Consider the following 27856-nt stretch of genomic DNA (forward strand, 5'->3'; position numbering starts at 1 on the left):
GATGGGGGAGACAGAGAGTGGGGTGAGAGACGGAAAGTATTGTCAGAGATTTAAAAAGGAGATTGTCATGTAGAGTAGTGCTCAAGCTGGACTGAAGAGATAGGTTTCCAATTGAATAGGCTTCCACAAGAGGAAATGAAAAAGAGGAAAGAAAGGTATAAATAATAAAGTTAATATCACAGACTGAGATGGTGACAGTTGAGGGTTTGGGTGTGTTAAAGAAACCGTGATGTGTTTTGTGTTATTCCACTTGAATTTCAACAGGAAAGGAACCCCACAATCTGATTCTTGAACCTTTTCTCCCACTGAGTTTGGTTGAATGCTGAATGATGGTTTTTTTTCTCATCAGGATTCAACAAAGGAACTTGTAAGAATGTAACCTGAGAGAAATATTTTGAGCATTTGTACACGCAGAGTGGGAATTTTCCGGCCTTAGTAATCACAGATTGGCTTTCACCGTTTCTGTCTGCAACATTCAGTTTACCATTGTTTGCAGTTGCTTGAAATTTGGCTCAGAGGTGGTAGCATTCTCTATTAATGTTGTTGGGCTAGTTCTTCTTTATACAAAGATTCATGAAAAACTGTTTCTGATATTGTGATTTTTTTTCTCCCAATAACCAATCCAATTCTTACCAAAGTTTTTTTTATCTTATGTTGAGCAAATAATAGTTTTAATCTTGTATTAAGTTTTGATCAAGGTCAATAGAGGGCTATATGGTGATGTCAAAAGGTGCAGTGCCCATTGCATAATATAGTATGCACTCAGGTGATTTTTTCAACAACATACAGGCATTGTTCAGACTGTGCTTGAAGTCATACTTTATCCCCACATGTCGTATTCTGCTTCTGGTTAGTGATTGTCTGATATAGAACAACCTCACAACAAACAATGCATTCATTTACCACAGAGCCAGTCGGCTTGCTTATCTGCTAAACTTTGACTGTTGCCAAAGGAGCTTTATACCTCTGTTACACCTGTGCTTTTCTACTCCGATATCAGTCACAGTAGCAGCTGTGAAAAACACAACATATACACATTTACAGCAGAAGTTCTTGAATGTGCCATCTAAAACGTTTCACAGAGTAAAAGTAAAAAACCTCCTTAAGGATTTAAGTACACGCATGTAGAAGCATTCAATGCCGGCTTCTCTCTTCCACAAGATGTCAGTTTTTATAGGAATCATTCTGACAAATGTTGTCTCAAAATGTATTGTGGTATAACTCGATCAGCAACAGTTGAAGTTTTTAGCATTTTGTTAAGTACTCTAAAGACATTTGGCGCATCTCATAGTTAAATCAGAGTTACAAGCTCCACCATCTGGTGTGGAGTATCATTAACCAGCAGAACTCATGCTGTGCTGCATGTATTCACAGTGAGGTCTTAAACAGCAGTTAGATCCACTTTCAGTTCACAAAACTTTACATTCTGTGCACTGGATTGCGAGACGTTGTAATCAAAAACTGATTCCAACGGTATATAGAAATCACAACAATGGACACGCAAATTGTGCTAATGTACCCACACCCTCTGGTCATTGGATGTGTCTGTACATCAGCAAATTGAGAGTGAAGCTTAGTGAAGGGCAACAGAATGGGACCAAGGATTCCTGCTGTCCTTGCCTCCGGTCAGTGAGAGATCATGAGTCAGATGTGGAAATATCAGAGAGTATCATCTGATGGAGCTGGGCCATCATGGGCCTGGTTATTAGGTGTCAATTTGATAGAGGCTGAGTGTGTTTGTGAGAGACAGATTTGGAAGAGGCCCGGGGCTTCATCTTATAAGAAATAATTCATTAATTACAGTCTTTACAAAGTATGTTGCAGCAAAATTATCGAAATAAATGATTGATTGAAATGAAACTTGTAAGATGATCACTAGATGCTCGAATCTAGTCCAGGATATAACAAGCAAAGGTATTTTCTTCTATACTGAAATTATTCTGCCTATTTTTGCGGCGATATATTCTATTTGTCACTTTAGTTTAAAATATGTGGTACTGTTTTTGTGGTAATATGCTTCCACTACACTCTTATAAAGCAGATGTTTGGTGGCAGATTAGTTGAATCCTCATGGATGTCCAATTATGATGATGATGACAGCAAGACACTTCTGTTGTTAAACAAAACTGTTGTAACACTGGAAGAGTGTTCGGCTAAATAAAATGATCATTTTTGTGACAAACGTCAAACTCTTGAATCGGGGAACAAAGGTTCTCCCAAGTTCTCCAGTTTGCACCAATCTCCAAAAATATGTTTTTAAGGCTGGGAGCTCATTATTTTCAGTTTTGGATCTAGTTTCAAATAAACTGTGTTGAGCAGTGTCTCCCCTTGCAGCAGACGGCTTAACAACTTTTAGAGAAACAATTTCAATGAAAGTTTGTAAAAGTGTGAATAATGAGCCCTCATAATATGGCCCAAAGCAACTGCCTACTGTGAGTTTCATACCATGCATTGAATCAGCATAGTATCTCAGAACATAGCTGTAACTTTTCTTCTAGGTCACAGATCAAGTGGTTTTCCAGCTACTCCACTGTTTAAAAAGTGCAATTGGTGTGCTAGGAGGGGTGAAAAGTCTTGTTGGTGTGAAGAGGAGTTGGTGAACATATTTGTACCAAAGATGTCTCTCAAGACAACTGGCCTTGAGCGGAGTTTAATGTTCTATTTACACTAATTTCTCTCTCTAAGCACTGGTGGAACCATGTTCCTGAGTTAGATTTTGAACAGATTTTTTTCTCAACTGCTCACAATAAACTATTATCCAAAGAACCATCCATTATCAAAACCTCTTATCCCATTCAGGGTTGTGAGATGGAACTGATTCCAGCTGTCATTGGGCGAGAAGCAGGGTACACCAGGTCGCCACCAGGGCTGACATAGAGAGACAGACAAGAAGCCACACTCACACCTACTGGTGGTTTAGAGTCGATTAACGCCCTCATGCACGGAGAGAACATGTGAACTCCACAAAGAAAGGCACCCTCGTGGTGATTCAACTGTGCAGTCAATCAAAGAACCAAATGTTTAAAACCTGAAGTATGCTTATAGCTCAGGGAGCGTACCAATATTCTTTGGGTTCTATGTTCTCATATGTTCCTCTGTCAGTTATCTAGTGCCAGTAGGTTGCAATCATCCATGAAGCCTACAAAAGTTAAACATAATTTTCTGTGTGGCATGCTGTTTCCACATAATGACTTAAAGCTCATGAACACAGTGAATTAAAAGGTCCTAGTGACTATTTTACTACTGTCAATTTTGTTATTGGCATAAAAGTTGTTCATCAGTGACTTACGCTGCTGGACATGTATAGTACTGTAATGTATCAAGAAATATCTCAACTTTGTAAGAAAAATGGTTCAGAGACGACTAAACTCTAACTTCAAGTGTTTCATTTAAAACGCTTGTTTAAAAACGTTCAACTGCGATGAGAGCCTCTCTAAAAAACTCTTGTTAAGACAAAAGAAAAATGCTGTTTCCGCAAGAACCACTCTGGTTAGAAGTAAACACAATTTAGCCAGTCCAAACTTCAAAAGCTCAGTTGTTGGGCGAGGACACAATCTTTCTGTGATAGCTTTTAATTAAATTCTGATGGTTGCCCAGTCCCAGATGGAGTAGAAGTATCTGCAACAGCAGCGTAATATCTGGAGGCTAGTAAACAGTGGAGGAGAGGAAAGCAAACATTTTGTACTTTAATTTAAACGTTTCTTATCCCACAAGGAGTTGAAAAGGTGGTATTTTCCTTATAAAAAAATGTGAATGCAAAGTTGAGAATCAAAGAATTGGACCGCTTCCTTAAAAAAAACTGAAAAGCTTTAAATCCCCTTGTAGGGTTTCATTAGTTAATTTGTTTTGTACATAGCAGAGCAGTGGGAAAACATTATCAACTGACTGAGTCACAGAGATTTCACCAATGCTTAGACTGTCACAGACAGTTTGGAGTTTTCTGATCCTTACCATAAATCCCCACACACTGGGTTATTACACAGACTGGAGCTGTGAGGAGTGCTGACAGAAAGGAAGCGTGAAAAGAGGACAGATGGGATGTTTAGGTGAGTTAATGACTAAAAAATGAGGCCCAAGCTGTAGACAATAGTGAAACAGACGGTTAGCTCTACACAGCCAGAACCACAGTGAACACTTAGTGTACTTAAAAATGAAATATGAAGTCTCCAGATACAAAGAATATTCATCTAAATACAAACAAAAGGTTTATATGTTTTTGCTGGAGAGATCTGAGTTCCATGGAGGATACGTGGAATATTACATTTTTAGCTTGTCACAAAAAAAAACCCCTTCAAAACAAGTCATCATTTATTCAGCTCTTTCTCAGAGGAATGTCTGGAGTTTTTTTTTTTTTTTTTACAGCTAGTTTATTTTTGCATTGTAATCGTCTCAGTAGCTGGAAAAAGGCCCTGAAACACTCACTGGTAGCAAAATTAAGGTTGGTCTCAGACAGCAGAAGTTTTGGACTATCCATATGGGATTCAGCCCTCAGAAAATTTGAGAAGTCTGGCCTGAGACTTTGTTTAGTACCAATGTTCTGCCTAGATTGTCAGGCTTTAGATATCAAGTCTTCAACCTGCCGAATGACTTGCTCACACCGGTGTTAATTTTATAACTCAGGATTTAAGTTGTAGATGTTTTTATCTCTAAAACTAGCCAACTGCCGTGAACAGAGGCAACCGCCATACCCGCACGTGAGATCACCTCACCCCACCGTGCTTTTGAGCCACCCTCGATCACCATTGTGGAAATTCCTTCACTGGGACAGCTCTAGAGATGAAAATAGCCAATAAGAGAGCCATGGAGATGAAGTTGCTGTCAATGATTCCAAGCACTTGTAAACTTTCTAGCCCTTAGGCTAACATTAGCCAAAACCTTACAATTGACAGAAAACCAACATGTATTATCTCAGCTCTGTTTGTCTAAAATAGACAATCTGCGTTTACCACTCCTCTTTAAACATTTCCCATCCCAACTATGAAGAGTTATCACAGCCTGTTGTAGTCAGTCTCCATTTTTTTCACATTTGTTACCAGTGAGAATATTCAAGATCATGAGAGGGGGTATTGGCAATTTGGGTTAGAGAGAGGGATATCTGTAAATATCTTTGTCATCAGCAATTTTGTATCAAAGGAGGAAGTTGAAGACAAAAGCGTTCTTGGCCACACATTGTTAAATTCCTGTGAAGAAAGTAGCGTCTGCCACAGATCTGCCCATTGCTTCAGCAGGCTTTAGATTTGTGTTTGGATATATGGTGGAGGTGACAGCATACTGATGGTCTCCAGCATTAAGCCAGCGCCTTCAGTGTTCAGCTGGCACCTCGGGCTGAGAGATGTGACTGATGGTTTTCAGCCCATTTCAATCACACTACATATGACCTTTCTCTGTTTTCTGAAATGTGCAAAACAACCTCTTCTACCACATTAGGGCATAGTAATTTTCAGTAATAATCCAATTCTGGAGGATAAAAACAGCAATTAGAAGTGAAATATGCTGAAACACTTTTCTCTTATCAAGGTTAAAAGCTGGAGTTTAAAAGCTATAATCATAGACATCTTACAAAAATGTTATTTGTCATTCTTCAGGCTTTTTTCTCACCCTCACTAAACCATGTAATTGTGAGATGCCTCCGCTGCCTGCTGGAATCAAAACTACCAAGCTTCTGAATAATAAATGCATCATGAAGTGTAACTGATGAGCATCAGCACAGGGTAAACGTTTAATCTCTGCAGCCGTGTGGACGGCTAATGCTGTGCTGGGAGAGCATTAAAATGCAGCATTGTCCATGGGTTCATCCAGGGTTCCAGCAAAACCACCCAGGCATGCATTCACACAGGTTTGGATAAAGCTTGTTTTTACGCTTCCTGCACATCACTCCCTTTCACACACATGCAGCAGCAGAAAAAGTCATACCACAGGTAAAAGCAAACTATGACTCATGGATACAAATTGTAGCAAACTGAAAAGTGCAGTGAGAATATTGAATCCAAGCTAAACTGAAGAAACAGGGTAAGGAGAGAGGTGGTGTAGGTCTTTATGTGGCAAGAAAAAAAACATTAATGCTGCTCTCATCAATATTCAATAACCATACACATGTTACAAACTGAACAGTTACCCTCCCTATAGGGAGCATGTTAGCATCGTTCAGCTTAATATGTTGGATTCATAGTCCAAAGGTTGTGCATATAGTTTAGTTTTGTATATTGTTTTTAGGTTTTTTAGCTATTGTAGGTTACTGTATCTGCTCTTACCAGCATTGTTTCCAAGTATATTCACTCCTGTGCGCCCACTGGATGATATATGTCCTGATTTAAACAAAACCTTGACTATCTGGTGACCATAGTGTTGCCATCAGTAGTTCAGAATGCATGTTTCTGATGTTGAGATTGAATATAATCCCTTGGCACTATTTTCAATGAATGCTAATGTTTCTCTGTGTCTCATTGACATGTGTATTAGTCATTTTCACAAATATCAGCTTTAACGTGATACTGGTTATTGTATGTACAGTTCTGGTGGGCTTTCAACAAGTGGCCAGAAAACCCTCAGGTTTTTTAAATCTATCAAGGCAACATCTCGTCGGACTGAATTAAAGGAACATTGTGTTAATAGTTTTAACAAAAGGAAACAAACTTCATCACTGGGGTAAATGTCCTATCCTTATTATAGGTGATTTAATAATACAAACTAATTTCCCTTTATTTTGTTGACATCAATAAAGGCTTGAATCATTCTGAGTATTAACTCCAAACTCCTGTGATGAACTTCCAGTTTGTGTCAGTTTTGGCGCCCCCTGTGGACCAAGTGGCATCTCTTTTGATCCTGCCCTGTACATTTTTCAATATAATTTTTTCAGTTGAAAAATCTAGCTCCGATTTATTTGCAATGGAAAATGTAGATAAAGGCTGTTTTGACAGCTTGCTGTAATCACTTGATCTAACACCTTCCTTGCAGCAGTGATTACAAGCATTATAATTGACTATGTAGAATGACTCATTCTTGGTGCTGATGGTTTTGTTTTTCCTAATTGGGCGTCAGCATTGATTTCAGACTTCTTTTTATAACCAGCTTTAAACTCTTCCCAGGTGCCTTAACAAATTCAAATAATGTAATAAAGTGATACAATGATAGGTTAAATAATTAAATAACCAACACCTGTCTGGTCAGTCTTAAATACTTTTTTCTTTGAAAATGTACGTTAATGTGCTCAGATGAACTGTATGTTTTTAAATCTATAAAGAAAGTCCCACACTAAAGATATTTACTGTTTTCAATCACAGCTTGTTTATTATCAATAGTGAGAACTAACAAACGTAAAAATAAACCTTCCAGCACTGGCTTATCATATTTTCAGTCAAGAATGACTAAAACTGCTCCGACAACAAGAGGTTAGATCAAGCAGGTAGTCGAGTTGGAGCGCTGTACATTTGTGGGGTTTAGCTTCACCTCACTGGAGATTACAGATCCACATTTCTGCCTCCAAAAAGATTTACTTTCACTCTTGTAGAAGGATAAAACCAATGTAGCATGCTTTGCTAGTCTCATCACTCTTCAGGTTACAAAATGTGTGACACTGTGGTAAGCTAATGCAATTATTTGAACCTCTCCACTCTTCTTCTCCGGCCCTGGCAGATTGAAACGGCCACTTATTGACTAAAGCAGCACTTTTGGCTCTGAGGTTCACTGCTGTAGGTCATTATGTTCACTGCAATTAGGAACATGAAGTGGGGGAACATTATGAAGCCCTCCATCATGTCATTATGTCTGCCTATATAGTCCATGCTGATTAAACTTTTTCAGGGTTGGAAGGAAAGGTCTGGCATACAAAACCTGGCCTCCCAGTATATGGTTGAACAAAAAGAAACAATGGAGTCAAACTAAAGCTTGGCTCTGTAATTGAATCAAAATCACAGTACATGAACCATTAAGAATGAATGTGCTGCAATTAATCAGTAATTACACAGTCTGGTAATTTATCAGACAAATTCTGCAGGCTAAAAGAAACGGTTATAGAACATATTTGACTTATTAATTATGAACTCAGATTTACCAGTACACCTCAACCAAAGCTACAGCCTTTCATCTTAGACGTTTTTAGAAGCTAGATTTGACCTGAATTGTCTGCGTCCAACAGTGAATTATTCAGGATGAACATTAGGCTTTTATGATGTTGCATTTTTTTGTTTTAGGTTGAATTGCAATTCTGTGTGTTTGAGAAGTTTTAATTATTAAATTTAAAGTCTTATAGCCTGGTAGAAAAAAAACTTTCAATTCATGTTTTGCATATTAATTAGATTTTATAGTACCAGCTGGTGATTAAAGTTTACATATTGCGACTAACTGTCCTTAAAAAAAACCTTGTCAAGAGCTTTAGGCAAAAATAACAAACCATATTAAAAGGGAAGTTAAAATAGTGCTTGCTCAAATTTTGTTGCAGTTGTGGATTGCAATTTTGAAGGCCCACTGAATAAAAACTATTTTGCGAGGCTCATGGAAACATTGTGATCGTCTTCAGAGATGCCGTAGTAACATCCAGGTCTTTCATGAAAGGACACTGAGGCCTAGCTGTAGTAAAAATAAAAGCCCCAAACAACAAAAGAAATGGCTCCTCTTCCTCCATTTTACTCCATCAGATCACACATGACCAGTGAAGCACAATTTGTCTGGTGGTAAAGAGTGCAGAGAGGGTCGTTGAGAGGGAGATTACATTTGTGTTTGAGAAAGAAACACATTGGCTTTAAGAGTGTCTCTCCTCTCCAGGGGCATGAAAGGCAATGAGTCCATTCCATGCAGGAATCTGTGTAATTCTGCTGCACACGGAATGAATTGGAGTCTGATGTTTGGGCGCACAACTGTCACACTATAGAAAGAACCAAATTGCAAGCCAATAAACCTAATTCCAATTTAACACCAGTAAGGTACAATGATGGATATGGGTTTTGTATACATGGCAGAGTTGTTTTCTTGTCTCCAATAATCAGTTTCTGCAGAAATAGCTCCACAGCATACTATAGTTGTTCATTATCTGACATGTAGAATGTGCTGTTGTGGCCTGCAGGTGACTGCCTATTATACACAGTGCAAATGTGTTTCAAGGGTAAAACACAACAGATCATGTTCCTTCATAAATCTCTTGCACTGTGACCTGTGGATCATGGGCAGACTTTCCTCCCCCACATTAGCCAGATGACTAGCTGTCCTTGACAGGTGAAGTGCAGTTTTAATGACATCACAGTGCAATTAGGAAAGAAAAAATAACCCCTGAAAGTAGCTGGACAATTCTTTATAAAGATAAAACAACAGTTGTGCTTTGAATTGTGTTATATTGGTGCACAGCTTAATAGAGAGGAGGAATATGAAAGGATATCGGTTTGACTTGTAGTCTACCAGGAAGGTTTTCGTCATAATTGCCGTCTTGTGCTTAAAACGGGCACTGCTGATTTAAAATTGAACTGTATTTGAGTGTAAAAGTAAAGGCTTTTTAGCTCCTTGCAGTCTTATTTTTTGCAGCAATTGTCAGTAACGCAGGAAAAACCTTTGTGGATTCCTAGAACTGAGAACTACAAGTAATCCTCTTTTTGGAACTGTGGACGAACATAGTAAGTAATGCTAAACCAATTGAGGAATCCCGAAAAGATTAGGGATTAATTTCCGTCATTTAGCATGTTTTTTGGTGATTTGTCCGTCTCTTTTACGTTGACTTATTCTTGCTTTAGTTCTTATTGCTCTTTTCTTTCACAGTAATGAACGCTTCCAACACGAGCTAAAGTTTTTCGATAAATGGGACAAAAGCATACAGTCTTGTTGCACTGCTGTTTTAATTAGGAGGTCAGCATATTTATACTCTTGTGCAAAATGTGAAGTTTCAGTCTGCGTGATGTAGGCTATACTTTCAGAGTATGTGCGTCCATTAGATCGTATCCTGAGCCTTTAATTAACTCTTCAGCCTTTTCTTGATTCAATCAATGGCCTGACAGGCATTTGTCTCCTTCCCTGAAGGGACTGCTTGACGTTAGCAGCGGGAATAATGTCAGTAGGCCAGGCTGATTATCATTATATTATGAATCGACAGATACATGTTTTTGGAACCAAATGTTGGTGATTATTATTAAAACTAATGAGTGGAAATGAGGCAGGACAATATAACATGGATACGATCATAACAAGTATTACATGTGATTTTAAAGATTTCTTAGCTATGTACTGACTGTAACATCTGTATTAAACTGTTTATTCCCCTGCCAATTAATTATATGAGCTGCCAGACTGACCCCTCTCTGTTAACAATTTATGTTCGCTGTAATTAGAAAAACTCTAATGAAAACATTGTACCAAAAGAAAAAATAAGCTCTCCTGCCACTGAGAAGATTGATGATTTTTTGGCAGCTTTCATGACTTGACTTTTTACCTCTTTGGGGGGATTTAGGGGTGTGTTTTGTTCCTGCCACAGGAAAGAAATATAAAAGACACTAAAGCTAACTGCAAGCTTTTGAGTCATGTTCACACTTAAATTCAATGAAAGCCTTTGTTGGCTCAAAGGCTGAAATGGTCATTTCAAGGTAATCCAGCTAATAATTCAAAGCTTAATGACGTCGGTTTTTGGAGTCACATTGACATTGGGTTTAAATTGAAGACGTCTCGGTCACGTTAAACGTGTCCTGACATTCAGACTAAACTTGAATGTCTGGCTCTGTGTTTAAGACATGATTTTATGGTGTTTTTGTAGCTGGTGACTCACACTGTTAGTCATGCATGGCCATATTTTGTTCATGATTATCTCGGGCAACACAGAGCTTCCAAATCATCCATAACAGGGCCGGCCTCACATCTCTTTATCATGTTGAACAGACACTGTGCGAGTCCGGAACCATTTCTTTCTCTCAATTTTGTGCTTGACCACCGAGACTCCCTGCATTTGTCTGAATGTCCCCACATGACGCCCACATTGTTTCCTGATATAGTGTGTCAAATCCTGGGGTTGTCTTTGGTTGAGAAATGTTTCCCTTTAAATAAATGGGTGGCATTCTTGTCAAATATGAACAAGGAACCCGCCAGTGCATGCTTTTATTTGTCAATGTATTCACCCTTAATTCTAATGGGGCTTTGATTTGTAGGAAAAACGATTTGTAAGACTAAGATAATAAGTACAACTAAATATAAATTTCCCTTTAAAAGAAGACTTTAAAAAGAAAGCGGTCATTTATTTTCAAAGACAGACTTAAACAACAAGAAAGTAGAAACAAGGCTAATGCACTCATCGTATGTCTTTATTTACGCCTGTCCTTGAAAATAAGTAACAGCTTCTACTTTGAAATGTCAGGGATGCATTTCAACTCAAGTAGTTGCAGCGTGTCTAACAAATTACAGTCTACAGGACTCACTTTACAATGTGCCGTAAAAATTCAGAATTAAATTTAAATGCAATTTGCTAAAGCTGTTTATACTCCACATGACATCTCTCTTGAACATATCACCTGCAAATATATCGCTAAAACTGAGCGAGCACCTGTTTTATTATTTATGACTTTTCTTTAGTATATACCTCTTACATTTGGTCCCACAACTGCTACGTAGGGGTCTCGAGGTAAAGATGTTCTGTCACTTCATTAGTTACCAAAGTCAAGAACTCTGCATTTAAACATCTTTAAGAGTATCGACCAGTCCAGTGGGTACAGGGAGAATTGGGCTAAATAACAGCGGAGGATTAGGCCCTCCTTTTTTTTTTTCTTTTTAAGATATATACTGTCTGCATCTTTTTTGGGCTTCCCATCATAAAACAACATTTTCTGACAACTACTTTTTTTCCCACAGCAGTAAAAATGTAGCGAGGCACTTTCCCCTCATTAGAAATTTATTTCCCCTTGGATAGCAAATCACTTCTGTTTATTACAGTGAGGGTGTAGAAACTTCTTCAGCTGACTACTTTATATCCACACAAAGATAAAAAAAAACATAATATCATCATTTATTTCTACATATAATGCAACAGATAACTAATACCATCAAAGAAGCTGGAGAAATTGCAGTAATTATCTCTACCTGTTAACATCACACAGTTTTTTAAATGTGCAAATGATTAGAAAGATTCCCATTCACATGAGATACTAATCATTTTTTTCCTTCTGTTTTTAGAACTGAAATTAATTAGTTATTCCTCAATCATTCTGAGACAATGCCTAAAGTCAGTGTGGGGTGTAGCAATCAGAAACCAACATTTGGCATAGTAAATTCTTCTTGTACCGATTTCTTCCTATAAAATGTATCATTACAAGTACCTGAAGTTGACCGATATAATAATGGAATATATTATATGGGGATGTGGGTATCCTCAAGTGAAACTTATAAAGCTAAAAAGATCTGAACATATTGAAATACAGCCCTTCTTGCAGAATTCTCCACATACCAAAATAACTCCAATTCCTCTTACAGTGCAGGCAAAGTTCTGATCAGAGAGTAAGAGCTAACTTCTTTCTTTAGACATGGTGAAGTTTAAAAGGAGAGCATGATTAATCAGAAAATCCTTCAAACCCCACTTCATGGTGTCTTTATCCTGACGCTGTTGTTTGCATCCAGCAGCTTGATCAAGCGAAACAGGCCAGCAGCTATGCCTAAAAATTCCTTAGTCCTCACTCTTGTATCCAAACTATGGGTCATTTACAGTTCAATAACTGTCTTTGTGTGCATTTGTGTGTGTATCTCTAGAGAAAAAATGCTGCATGAATATACAGTATGCTTTTCTTCTCCAGGGCTAAAACCTGACTTCATTGTGCAGATTGACAGCAAAACCCCTGTAAGTTTTTATTCTTTGGTTAAAAGGCACAGGTGGACCATAACTGGGACCAACAAACACTGACTCATCCACTGGCCTTTGGCTTTATCATGTCTCTTTTTTATGCAGTCCATCGGCTATGTTGCTATGTTCCTTCAGGGCAAAAAGAGATGAGAAATGAACCTAACCTTCTCCCTAAGCAGCAGCCTTTAGCCGTCAATAACCATTTTAAAGAAGCTAGAAGAAAGTCAGAAGTGTGTAACACAAACCAAGAGCTAATACCGTAATACAGAAGAGAATACAAATTGATTAGTTGCTAGAAGTAGTTAGCAAATGGCTAATAGAAGAAAAAGATAATGATTGCTTGAAATGACTTGCAGGTAGCATATGCTATCAGAGGATGTGATTTACACCGTTACTGATGGGGGCTGACACCTCTATCCATATTTATATTGGTGCATGTTGCAAATGGAGGACATTAATCATCACAGTCAAGTAGACTATGACGTCTAATTACATGTTCACTGTACACAGGCTGGTGTCTCCTCTGTAATAATCCAGCTGGAGTGATTTCCCAGTGGCATTTGAGACATAAGCAGGATGGGAGGGGTAGGGCTTCAGAGCCCAACATGTGGAAGTACACAGAGCTGGTGAAATTCTCATTATGCTTACACTGGAAATGTACATGCACACATGCCGTAGTGCTTCAGCATGGCACACAATTACCATTCCAGTCTAGTGGCATCAGGAAATCCAATCTGACCTCTCTAATCACTGCATTTCATTGCCTTGCCAACAGTGAATGGCAAGATGAGATGATAACAGGTACTAACATCTTGCTTTGATCGTGTTTCTCAAATCGCCTGCATGTGAACACAGCTGTTGGCTTTACAGATTGGTTTATAACAACATCCTTAATTGGCATGCATGTTAACGAAACGGCCAAATATGTGGGAGTGGGTATCTGTGAGAATGCCAGTCTGAATATCGATCCAATACCTTTCTTTCCAAAGCACTATCCTAAACAGCAAGCAGCGCTTTGCTCCCCACCATAGTGGTTTTATGGCTGCCAACGGTAACTCGGCTTTTGAGCAACACAGAAGTATTTTCCAGTTATTTATTATGCTATGATAGCCAACAACAAAGGCGCTTGCTAAAAATGTACCATTAGACAGTGCTCGTTTTTTGTCGTTGTCCTTGTGTTGAGCTTAGCTATTTTTCTATTCTTTGCCATTCTTGAGCTGTTCAACAGAGGATAAATAACTAAAGGTCTCCTTCTACCCAAATACTTAATTGACCCTATAATAAAAAAAAATTAGAAACACCAATAAAGCAGCTTCACATTGAAAATTAGTAAAGTATCAGAAAAGGAAATGATAGTATTGAACATCTCTTGCTAAAAAAATAAAAAAATTAATATGTTTCGATTGTGAAAAGAAAAATAGAGATGTATATTCATTTGCACAAATCTTGTTACGATCTATTTTAGGTTTGATAAAAAAAAAGAACTAAAAGGACAATTAAACAGGCACTTACATTGCCTGGAAACACAACAATACAAACCTAAAGCATATGTTGAGCCGACAATGGTATACAGATAAAGCCACTGTTCTCTCAAAGCCCTTAAGCACACACCAAAGCAATCTTTTTTCAGATAGTATAGTTCCTTTTCTCTATCAGAAATCAGGCTAGCTCTGTCTGTCAGAGACTGACAGGAGGCAATCTGTGCTGATAGCAGATCGTAGACGCTGAGAAGATGGCTGGAATATAAAAAGTCTCAGAGAGACGTATGGAGGATGGGTAGGTCTGACAAAGCTCTTTGATTGATTCATCTCCCTTAAGAGAAAAGGTCAGTTCCTCAGGTTTATCAAAGAGATTCCCATTAAACGACCACTGCTAGAGATCTTGTGTTTATTTGGTTTAGCTTTGGGGGGTGCTAGCAAGCGGTAAATGCATGACACTGGATACATATTTTCAACTTCTGTTGATGCTAATGGTAAGGTGGAAAAAGGGAATGCTTTAGATCAGTCTTCTTTGAATCATATGTCAATTAGGACTCAAGTCTAAGCCCTGAATATACATTCAATATGATTAGAGAGTAATTAAAAATACAATTAAAAAAAGAGAATAATAGAGTGACTCTTTAACAGGGACGAAAGGACTCAACCAGAATGGCACCTATCAGAAGCTAGCATTTGGTTTGCCAGCCAAGTGTTAATCTGAGCACTATGCTACTATAACTTTTCACTTACAAAAAACCTGTTATCATTATGGTATCAAGAGTTTTTTTTGCTTAGAGTGGTGCAGAAGTGATTAAAATTCATGAGGTTTCAAAAATAAACTCAGTTGCTTGTTGACAGGTTTTGATTTAAATAACTTGAACAAGTCTGCATACCACCATAAAGAGGTATTGATGATACCAGAAGATCAAATTGAAATGTAAGGCTAAGAATACACTACAAATAAATCTGATAGCGCCTTTGTCTTTGTATGACATCTCCATGAAGTAATCTGAGGCAAAACACCTTCCAGTTTATTAGGACTCTCGTGGATCTTTTAGATATCAGTCAAGTGGAAAGTGGCTTGGTATCCAAGTTTTGAATTAGCTCAACATTTTCTGTTATTTGCGCCTCTGTTGGACTCATCTGTTGGTGTCACAAGCAGAGCGGTCCAGTTATATTTTCCGCCCATACAATTGCCATTTAAGACAAGTGAACTAGCAGGTAATCGATCTCCCTCACTCTGTACCCCTTGAATACATGTTGCAGGTCTGTATACTGCAGGTCACCAGAGAGAGAGAGAGAAAGGAGAGATGTCCGCTATTAGGTCTATTTAAAATGCATTTGTTGCAGTGCAACATAGGTTGTACAAAACTTCAAATGCTGTTTTCTTTTCTTATTGTGCAGCTGCCGATGTGACACTGCTCTTGGTTTTGAGGTGTCTTGATTAAAAGGAGGCTCACCTGGTGTGAAACAGAGTCGCAAGTAAAACTTTATAAAATGATAGTTTTGTTGTGTGGCAGGGGTCCCCTGAAAGCTAAGTTAAGTTAAAAAATAAGCTTCTTAAAAGTCAGTGCGCAGAGATTTGCAATCTGAGGGCAAGGATTCCTAGACTGTACGCACAGATTTGCAATAGAAATCCGTGCGTACATTTTACAAATCTGGGTACTCAGGTCCTTAGGTTGGCAATTATTTAATTGCAGCATATCAGCGATCTCTGTTTCTGTCTCCCTCTCTCTCTTACGTTCAGTGTGCACAAAGGCAAGTGTGAGTGTGTCTGTCTGCAGGGCTGGAATTGTGCAGAAACACTAGAACTCTCCAGTCCACATGTTTATTAAAGAATGGAGATGAATGCATTCATTATTGTTTGAACATGTTTTCTGATTATTACTACAAGACATGAAAAGGACACATAAAAGGAGAAAGAGACTAGATCATAATCATGAAGTTGTGTAAAAAAGGCACAAAGTGGTGCATAAAAATTGACTAGAATGCAGGAAAATAAATGTTTGGTGTTTAAGATTTTCTTTGGGGAAACCTCCTAACGCTGCTAAATGTGGTCTTTTGTCATTAGCGTTACTACTATTTTGTTTGCAGTGTCGTTAGCAGGAGGCTCGCTCCATGACTTTACTGAAAAATGTATTTGATGGCTTTTTACTGTGAGTACGTATTACTCTGTATTGTAATGTTAACAATGCTTCTGGTAGTATCCTTTTTTTAGCCCCTGTACTTATACCATTTTGGTAACTCTTATAATATAAATGTATAGAATTTGTTTATTTCAAAAAGATGCAACATCTAAGTCAACCAATTGCTTAAAATATTGACTACTTGTTTACAAGGAAAATATTAAGGGGGAAGTCCTATCTTCATGTTAGAAGATGAAATTCTAGTCCTCATAATACAAGGGTTAAGGCTAAATTGTAAGAATTTTCAGACAGACTGAAAAAAATGAACGTCAGTGAGATAAAACGAGTAGGCTGATCAGTTAATTGTGTCTTGACAATTTGACAGCAGGAGTAGCAATTAGGAGTTACCGTTTTCTCCAGTTTTCTTCATGCAGCCTTCAGAAACTCAGAAGATAAAAGATATAAGAGATAAATCACAATGAAAAGGATGTGACTGTATATTTCACAAGAAGGAGTGGTGAATCCCTAGACTAAAATGAATGAGAGCGCTGAAGATTAGTTAAGGCTGCATGGGAAAAGCCTGGGGTGGTAGTTGGAGTGCAGTGTAGTAGAAACGGGCCATCTTGAACATAAATCTGTCATCAAGCCCGAGCTCATTGTCCATGTGTCATTACTTTGATACAAGCCTAGAAACATAATTTTTTACCGGGTACTCCAGAGATGTTGTGCTTCAATCACACAGGTTTAAAGATTGCATTACAAATGAGTTAGCAGCTTGGCACAGAGTTGCGATTTACTCTTGGTTAGCATAGATTAGTCCAAATCGTTTAACCCTGTGGTTTGCATTGAGGAAGCTAAAGATACTTTGCAGAGGGCAGATTCTACCAACACAAATTACTTATTGCTGCACTATTTTTGCTTCACAACAAAACAAAGGATCAACTATAATACTGAGGACACCAGAAATAGCTCAGTGATAGAGCTGGAAATGAAAGCAAACACCAAGATATCTAATGGGAGTATAGGTCCTCTACAACTGATGTCTGCACAAGACGCAAGCTGTTTTTTCTTCTTTCAGCTTCTCTCTTAACGTATATCAAAGTATAAAAAAAAAGAATAGTGACAGTGTTGCTGAGCTACCCAATGCCTATTTGTACTGTACATCTGTACTTTCAGCTAACCTAAATCAGAGCTGTTTTTGAAAGATAGTGTCTGGTGAGACTGTTCTTTTCTCTTGTGTCTTGAGAGCTCAAAAAGACTCCAGGACTCCAGATAGCCAAGGGTTTATATTGTCACCCTATGTGCAGAGTCTACTAAGAGGTCGGCTCAGGTTCGACTCCGACCCCCAGTTTCTTGTCCTATCCTCTGAATAAAGGCATGAAAGCTGAAAACTAATCTCACACAAATACAGTAGCCAACATCGATGTGATCCTGCTAATTAATTTTACCCTAAGTGTCAAGCCTGAATTAGTATGACTTTGTACCAAAGACCAACATTGAATTGTTCGATGTAGCAACCTTGGCATGAGCCACAGTTTTAGCCAATTGCAACATTGGCTTAAATTGCAGTGCCTAGCTTTGTCAGCATTTTCTAAAACATTGTTATTTTTTTTGGGACAAAAGTATTTAAAACCCCTTAAGAACTACTTGATTTTATTATCTGCCGAGACTTGAGTTTTCAAAATAAACTTTCCAGCTATTGGGTTTGAAATCAGTTACCTTGAAAGTGTATCACAAAAGCTAAGCTACAAGTTGACAGAACTGGTCAGTCAGTCTTAATGGCCAAATATCTACCGAGTGTGAGTGCCTCTAGTATCGATTGTGGATAGCCACAGTATTTGGGTGTCAAATTGAATTGTATATTGTCTGCAGCAAGAGTTCAGTGTTAGCCATTGAGGACGTGCTTTCGGTGGCAGGTGTTAAAATTAGATGGAGACTTTAACTGTAGTAACTAGTCAAGACTAAAATTAGATAATATTGATTGGCATATATTGCTCATCTCAGCTATGTGTTTGATTAATTATCAGAACAGAAATGATGAAATCACCAATCTATATATTTTTTTTAAATGAGGATTAAGGGTAGACCATGGTCTTTTTGATTGGAACAGTCTTCTTTTCATCGATCACATCCTCGAGAATGGCAAATTTAATCAATACATGTGTGCATGTGCCACAATGACCTGTCTAAAAAAAATCAGGAGTCATTTTGAATCTAGCCATCTTATATTCTAATGTAGATAGAATATGCATGCCTGCCTTGCAAATTTCCCCAACGGCACAATAAACCCAAGGGAACAATTTATAGTAATCTGCCTTTCAAATAAGACCCCTACACTGAATGCTTAATCTGCACTTAATTTGATTGATCTATTTTCTTTGTCAAGTTCATTCTTTGCGTTGTTTTCACCAGGCATTCAGGTGTTGGGTACTACATACTGTAAGCCATGTTCAGGGATAAAGGTTATCTTTGTTTATATCCATGTTTCCAGACCTGGAGGTGTCACTGTGCAGGAGTGGCAGTGGCCATGTCATTGAAGATAAATGTGAAAGGGTAAATTGCAATGCGCTCCAAATCCCATTCTCCATTGAGCCTATTGATCAAAAGAGGACAGCAGTAGCCACGGGCCATCCAATACAGTAGTGTGAAGACAGGAGCTACAGAGGTCATTAAAGACAACAAATGACATCTCAATGTACTACCATGAAGCATGCTGTGCTTAGATGTATTTTAATAAAAGCATTATACTGTTTGGAGAGCCTGATAGAAAGTTGAGTTGATTGTCCTTATGTTTAATCTCGAAGTGAGCGCTCCTCTGCAAGAGCAATATCTAAGACTGAAGAGGACATCAAGGGCCGTGTGGGAAGTAAGCAAGTATGAAAATAGAGAAATCTGATTCAACGGACAGATAGAGCAGTTTAGTTCCATTTCCCATCATGCTAAAGGGCACTAAAGAGTTAGTACGCTCATGCATGGATGTCTATCGACATTCCTCCTCGATATCCCTTTCTTGAAGGAAACCAGGGAATAGCAGCACTGCCATGTGATGTAGGTTACTTTTCCAAGCACCAGCTTCTTTTTTGATGAAGCAATTAACAGACTGTTTGCGCTCCAGAGGCAGAATACCAGATAGGGGATGCATTTGATTGGTTACTTCCAAAACGAGGTTAAAGAAAGAGAAGATATCTTGCAGACATACTAGCTTGTTTATATCTAAATAACAACTGTTCGACCAGTCTTGTGGATTGCATTCAATGTACATCTAAAGGCAGTTAGAGTTATATGTATTTGTTATACAAAGGCTGTAGGATGCAAGAAAAAGGAGAAAGCTGTAAATTTTGCCGCTATAAGGAAACATTGGTCTCTTGCTGACCTTGCCTCCTTACACCCCTCTTCCCAGTCCTTTTATGTCCTCATTTGAGCATTATGTACTCTATACAGAATGACAGCTCCAGCTTTTTCCTTTGCTGTGTATGGTTATATATTCCATGTAACTAAATGATGCAGTACAGTCGAAATGTGCACCAGATCTATGGTTAACTTGCCTCAGTGGTCTGGTCATAAAAATTCAACATAATATTGATTCATAGATTAATCGAAGATTTTTTTAATGGTCAGCTGCAAAAGTTGGGTTTTACTTTCAATTAAGTATTAAAGAGGACATTTTATACCCATTTTCCACCTTTTCCAAAAGTCCCCTATGGTCTAAATGAAACATCTGTGCTGTGCTTTGGTCAGAATATAACATGAATCAAGCACCAGAGGAGGTTTGTGACCCTGTATAAACCAGCTCTCTTAGAATGCTCCGTTTTGGTGTGTGTGTCTCTTTAAATGCAATGCAAAATCTGTCAACTTGGTAGCTTCCTATCAATTTAGTTTTTCAATATCATCTTTCTCTTGTCCTTCCCCCTCCTCTTCCCTTCTTCCTTCTATTGATGTTGTCACATCTTGATGATTTGGACCAACAGTCTTGCACATTTATATAAAACCATACTTTTACTTAATGCAATAATGTACCTGTGGAAGCTGATGCTATCACTAGCCGGATGACTGCTGCACCTTGTTGGTTATTCTAACACATTTTGCCATGTTAAATAAAGATTATTTAAATTTTATACAAGCTTGGCAGTGGACCTTAAATCACAGAGTTAATTTTCTGTGGCATTCAATAGGGTAAACACATAATTAGCCTGTATCCACCATTATAAGAAATCTTTACTCAGTGATTTTGATTAATTAAGCAAACAAGGAGGGGAAGTGCTGTTGTAATGAATATCTGCATGGCTGTGATTCAGTCATATGAATGAAGCTGCAGGCTGAGAACTGAAGATAATCACACTCAACAACATGCCTAACAGTCCTACAAGCAATATATGGTAGTAAACAATGTTAAGCAACAACAGATTTGTTGCTTATTTATTTGATTATTTGGCTGCGCCAAGCTCTTAAACTTGATTTAAAATGGACTGTCGCCAAGTGACACAAACATTTTTCTGATCTTGTTTCTTTGTGCTTCTTCAGAATCTTCAGATGCTTTGTATCATGCACATTTATTTATACTTTTCCATTTCGTGTTCCAATTTGTAAAATAAGACTTGTTTGCAGTGATGTTAAAAATACAAGACCTGATTAATTATGCACTCAGATTTCTCTTGTCCAATCAGATTACTCGGTTTCAAACTAACTGTTAACAGTGATTTTTTTTCTCTCCCATGATGAAGGAAGGTGGTTAATGCTGAGGGAGCATTTTTATTTTGGAAATGAAACTGGAAAACAAAGCAACCGTGGCCAACATCGGCCAATTCATCCATGTTAGCAGAAAATGACTACATACTGTTTTCCTGAACCATCGGTCATGTGTTCACATACTCTGATTAAAATGAATGGCTGATTGAAATTTCTGCTTAAGGACAGCTGGGGTGGAACAGTTATCAAATGCAGCATAGCTCTTCAGATGGGTGGCACATGCAGTATATGCTGGCTTCCTGTGGTTAATCTACTGACAGCACAGTCTTGACAGGTTTGTCATAACAGTGTTTCTCCCTCACAGTTGAAGAGTGTACTAGTTTGCGTTTCTGTGGATGATGAATAACTGCCACGCAAAGTCTATCCAGACTAGAAGAACTGTATCTGTGAGGGTGTGATTATTTTTCCAAGTCTATTTCTGGAAAGATTAGAAGTATGTTTCCATCTGTGTCTATTTAGGCTTCTCCTCAGAGAGACGACATTAACACACTAGTACAGTAGAGCTGTCTGGCAGACTGAAATTTCAAAGACAGGCTCTAAATCATTTCTGAGCTGCTGTTTGAATTCTACTTTTGTATTAGCATCTTCATTTTTCCAGTACTTAAAAGTGTCTTTTATTCAGCTTTGCATTCTAAGCCAAATGAAGTCCCTCACTTGCATGAGAGTGACAGCCAAAACTTGCTATATAATGGAAGGAAAGAAAGCTGTTGTATATTCTCGACAGCAGTCTGGTACGGAAGCTTCAATGAAAGAGAGGCAAAAAGGTCAGGCTCATTAAATGTCAGCAAAGAGCATCTTAATAATTGAATCACTCAGACAAAAGGAGCCCATAATTTAACTCTAAGAACCCATGTGCAGCTACACGGTGAGTTATAGTCACTAGAAAAAGATGTAACTTTATATGTGACTGAAAGTACTTAATCCAAAAAAGACTTTGAATCAAATAAATTTGCATAAGACACACTGCTCACCAATGAGCACATTTATTTTTGGTAGCTGTCCAGTTTTGTTTGCTTCACTGCCTTTCAAACCTCTATTAAGAGTTTTCACCTTCCAACAGATGTGTCTGGGCAAAAAACCCTCTCCGCCAATTATTTGACGTGACTGAGATTGTTTCTTGCTTAGCCTTTATTAAGTATGAGGATATAAAAGCACTGATCACACAAGGATCCAATTAGAAATGCATGAGGGCTTTTTGAGAGGTGATGGTCCTGAGGGAAAGCTGAAATCCACAGATAAGGCCGAGCTCAACATAAGCATCATAACAAAGAGTTTTCTAAATTTATGTTTTTTTTGTCTGAAAAGTATTATGCAAAAAAAGTCCTTATTTTTAGTATAAACGTTTACTTTTAATGTGGGAAAGTAAGATCCCATTTCTCCATGGTATGAGTAAGCCAAGCCTTACTAAGCAAATTGTTCCTGAATTTGAGAAATGTAATCTTTAGTCGCTCTCAAAAAGCCGTTGCAAATCTTGTACGGAGTAGAATATTATTATTTTTATTTATCTCTACACTTTGTAACACAGAAACAATGACAATGACAGAAATGAACATTTCCTTCAAGACCATTTCTGGTCATTCACTGTAAATGCGTAGTAGGCTATATGAAGACTATTGTGTGTGATAATTTTCAAGAAGCGTCACAGAAATAACAGCATTTGTGACAGATTAGGTTTCTCATACTGTTGTTTCATCACAGTCTATTAGCATCAACAAGCAAAAATGACGGCTCCACATTCCAGACTGCAATTCACTGCTGGAAAAGAGAGTATGAGGAAAATAGTTTTGGTTTCATGTACTGAGTCATGAATGCACAGTGTAGTGGTAACAAATGAAGTGTGTCTTATGTGCCATCTCTTGGTGAAATTGAGTTCTTAAACCAATGTAAAACTGCTATTTTATTGTCCAGAAATGTATAATGTGTAATGGGCACCTTTCATCATTTGTCAGCTATCTGTGTCAAAATGCACCCAGAAATCTCCACTAGAAGACACGGTTGTGTTTTAGATCCATCAATATATCTTGAAAGCTACAAACTTTATTGCCCACATCATTTTTCTGTGAGAGCTTGTGACCACCTGTCAGAGAACATCACACTCGAGACCAAACAGGATACTTTATTGTTCTGTGTACATCCGCAAAACAAGCACAACCCGAGACAGTTTGTTATCAACGGCTTAGTGTAAGAGGCTAAAAATCCATCTCCCTGTGTACCTGTGTGAGTGAGTTTGTGTGAGTGGGAAGAATGAAAGCGGTACCAGCATACTGTAAAATCAGCAACACAGAGTGAACCTTAGCCAGAAGCGCTGGAGTGGAGTCAGGCGAGTGAGAGTTGGGCTTTATAATGTAAGAAAGACTGAGATATGTGCACAGCTCCACAGGGAAAATCAACAAAGATGCTCTGGGTTCTCCTTTTTTCTTTACTGTACAGTACTAGCGCCAATGCCCCAGGGATGGAAACAAACATGGTTAGCAATAAAATTTGTTGTGCAAATTTAGTAGCCGTTTGTGTGAAAGAATGCAAATGTTAAAATGCTTATATGGCCTTCTCTGTTTGATCTTTGCGACTGCTAAAACTGCTTATGATAGAAAGTTTAAATAGTTAAGGCAATGTAGAATAAAACGGCAAATACTCAATGCAAGCGATCAAGAAGCTGAAATACTAATCCAAAAAAGATGTGTAAAAATCAATCACAGAGACAAGAAAACAGAATCATCAGTTAGGTAGACTAGCTATTCTATTTGTTTCATTTTTCTTTACCTTTTCAATAAACAGAGTTACATTGCACCAATTAAAGCAACATTTCTTGTCCCAGTTATAAATACTACACAGCCATTAATCTAGCAAACACAGATTTCCAAGAGCAGGGATGCCCAGTTCCTGTTTGACCAAGTCTTTGACATGAAATCTTGAAACTGAACCAACCATACTGTTTCATCAACCGTCATTTAACTATTCAGTCACCTTTACAAGTGGAGCTACCTTCATTGGGGACAATGTCAGCTCAGCAGTAATAGTTGAGTCTTGTTTAGACAAACAGCTCAAATCAGAATTTAAGCATGTATAGATTGTACACAGATTGTTGTTTTTTGTGCAAAACTTATCAAAGTCACATTTGGAGCTGGTTTGTACTGCAATTCCATTTCAATTTCTACAACTGCAGTCTGAGTGCTTGGGTAGCTTGGATGAGATTTCAGATTATCTTTTTGTGTTGTGTCTTTTGTCTGACAAAAAAGAACAACAATAGAAATTTATCAGAGCCACTGCAGCAGACCAGGCTCTGTTGAACAGTTTGAAAACGTAATTGTTGTGTCATCAGCGTATAAAATTACTGATGCTGAATTCATTACCAAAGCTACCACTGAAGAGGGTCTTATGATGCCTATACACACAAACACACTCTAAACACTTGCAAATAATAGTCAGAACAGTCAACAAAGCCTGATGAAAGCCTTTAAGAGTACATGCAAGGTTATAGCCTAAATGCCATCATCTAATTTCCTTATGATGGACACCTCATCCTGCAGAAACTCGTATGGACAATGTCAATGTGTTGGAAGATTGCATCTTTTCTTGTACCAACATTTAAAATTGCTTTCCTTCAAACATCGACGGATGACAAATAACCACAAGGATCATATGTGTTTCGTGTTTGTTTTTAGATACACTAATTATGCATGTTCTCTTGCTGCAGGAAGCTAAAACAGTCACCTGACAAACAGGAGGTGTTCCCGATACAACCTTCAGCTTTGCAAGGTGTATTGTTTGCCTCTAGCAGAGTTGTTCATTTTATGGGTTGTCTTACAGTATTAATAGGGCAAACAAAACATTACATTATTCCTAAATCGATTCATACATTCATCTAAATTCAGCCATTGAAGGGCAGATGCTGTCAATTCAGAACTCTGAGGAATTAGTGGCTTGCTGGTTTCCATCTCAAGACTAGTAGTTATTGACAAATCATGAGTGAACAAGGACACTCAAAATGATGGTGTGCCAAAAAGCTATCTGATGTAATCTATAATTGTAATTTGCTGGTAAGCCCTTCGACTCCTCTTTCTAAAATACACAACAAAGTAGTCAATATATCCCAACATTAAAGCTCAATTTCAACACTATTATGACTTAAGGTCTCTCAGGATCAGCTCAGCTTTGCTTTTGAAGTTCCAAAAATATCCTCCACAAATTCCTCGATCCTGCAGCCCCTGACAGTGCAGTTTATTCTACTCCAAAAACAGCTAAGAAGCTGGAAGACTGGTGGATCAGTGACTGGCTACACACACACACACACACTCATGAGAACACAGCGCATCAGCAAAGTTGTGCCTTGAAGGGGATTGAACCCACCATCAGTACTGCAGAGTTTAGGATCATGACAGATCATGAACTGTTAACAATTGTATCAAAAGCATGGGGTGCAATCAGCTGTGCTACAGCAGGGGTCGGTGGGAAAGCAAATCTTTTATGAACAAGGGTTTCCAGGCTTTAGGCTGTTTTTCTTGCCTCCCTATGTTTCCTTCTTTCTTTCTCCTTTTACTTTCACTCTTGCCTGTTGGTTATTCCTGTCAGTGGCTGTCTGAGCCTCACTAGAGCTTGTATCAACTCCTTCCTCTCCCCGGTGTGACATTCATAGCATTACAATTGAGCCATCAATCTGTCAAGCTTTACCCCTGCTAAACCATGAGCAGTGGGAAGCACAGGAGAGGGACAAGTCTACCTCAGCACACAGTATGCTTTGTTTCTCTGTAGGTATGGGGCCTAACAAGCCCAATAAGTCTCAGACATGATGGGAAATGGATAAGCTTTTAGTTGCCAGCATAGATACGCTGTTGCATTTATTTTTCATCCTCATTTCCCCATCTACCGCTGGGTTATTTTTGCAGATGACTAAATTGGTGATAGTTGTTGGATTCTCATTATTTTTTCCCCACTGCTACCTCTCATACATAAACACACTCTTCCTCTGCCGTTTTCCATAAAACCTTCTCTCTTCTCTTTTCCCTTCTATTCTCTCCCCCCCCCCCTCTCCCTGGGTAATGTCAGACCGAGCTCCTGTAAGGAGGAGATAAAGCCCCCCGGCAGGGCAGGACCACAGCTGTCGCCGTCTGACTTCCTGGACAAGCTCATGGGAAAAACATCCGGATATGATGCCCGCATCAGACCCAACTTCAAAGGTATAGTTTGTGTCAAAGCAGACCATCACAGTAGCCCTCAAGAAAGTCCAGCTGCAAACACAAGCACTATGAAAGAAAAACAGCAAATCTATGCTGTGAAAGCTAAATAGCTGACTTTTCCCATGTGTATTTACTGAATGATATTCTTTCAAAGACCATGTTATGGTCTATGTTCTACAACTTCTTAGAATTTTATTTTATTCCATTTCTCAGGGATATTTATTGAAGTTAACAACAGCAAAAAGTGCTTCAGTGTGTTTATATCACCGGCTTGCAGCTCCCCTCCAAATTTGAAACAAGAACATCCTGGTGAACAAAAGACAGATCCAGTAGAAAACTAAAAGTTGACAAGCTGCCATTATTGCGGTGGCGTCTCCCTTCAACGGCTTCTGGTTTAGGCAAGCTGTCTTGTGGCTAAGTTTCTCTTTATTTCTCCATTATGTAATCAGGAAGTTGTTGAAAAAGATGTCTGATATGTAAACTCTAAATAATGTTTAGGTCACCAGATTAAGGTAACTTCATTAGCAGCGGTCTGTTATCCAACTACAGTATGAATGCTGCCGTCACTGTAAGCAGGCAGCAGCAGACGCTGAGATGCCACCGCAGTAATGGCGGCCAACACAAGATAGCAGCGCCCACAAACCGGCCGTAGGGATTCGTCTATAGCCAGGTAGAAGAAACAGAGACACTTGCGACTGCTAGCCTCTTGAATCACAAAGAAATGTTCTTTTCAACAAGCAATTCTGTTCCTCTGCTCTTTTCTAATGACAGGAGCAGGAGCTGATCTTTCACATCATCCTTGTCAGTCTGTCTGTGTGTGTGTGTGTGTGTGTGTGGGGGGGGGGGGGGGGGGCAGACAGCCAAAATTTGGCAGACAAATATGTAATTTGAAAGACACCATTGGAACCGCAGGACTACTGTGTCTATTATGACTGGTAGCAGTTAATACTTTCTTGAATATTCAAGAAACAAGAAAGCATTTAATAGAATGGGATTTCTTTTTTTAATCAATGAATGAAGTGATTGGTGCAATACATAACATTTTTTATGTATCTAGGTTATTGTTCTCTAAAATATGATTAAGAATGTCTACAAAATGATTACATTTTCCAGCAAGATACAACATATGTTACAAAAAATATACATTAGAAACACAATTTTAAGTATCACCAATCAGCTTCCCCCTCATGGTTTAGCTTAATTTGTGATTTATTATGTGTGCTATGTTATAGTCTGCTGTTTCTGATGATGATTTTAGTTTATGTTAAGTCTTTGAGCACTTTTATTATCCCTCTATAATGAATTGGTATTTTAATAATTTACATGATAAGAATAAGTTATTTTTCTTCAGAAGACAGTGGGATCTCAATCCCATAAAAGGGGAATACTGTGTCAAGAAAGCTGTTTTTCTTCCCACAGGCCCACCTGTGAATGTCACCTGCAATATTTTCATCAACTCCTTTGGGTCTATCACAGAAACTACAATGGTAAGGAGTCTTTTAAGGTTTCAAATATTGTACAGACGATATGCTAAAGAGG

At 38.3% G+C, this 27856-nt stretch overlaps 1 protein-coding gene across 1 annotated transcript in view; it reads left to right on the forward strand.

Annotated features, from left to right (window-relative positions):
* The window catches only part of glra4a (glycine receptor, alpha 4a), a 45847-nt gene that overhangs the window by 1736 nt on the left and 16255 nt on the right, over positions 1 to 27856 (forward strand). The window contains exons 2-3 of the mRNA XM_020640440.3: positions 26187 to 26317; positions 27737 to 27804. Coding sequence (XP_020496096.1) covers positions 26187 to 26317; positions 27737 to 27804 — 199 coding nt within the window. The remainder of the gene's footprint in view (positions 1 to 26186; positions 26318 to 27736; positions 27805 to 27856) is intronic.

Source organism: Labrus bergylta, chromosome 9 (assembly GCF_963930695.1).
Source record: "Labrus bergylta chromosome 9, fLabBer1.1, whole genome shotgun sequence".
Lineage (NCBI taxonomy): Eukaryota > Metazoa > Chordata > Actinopteri > Labriformes > Labridae > Labrus > Labrus bergylta.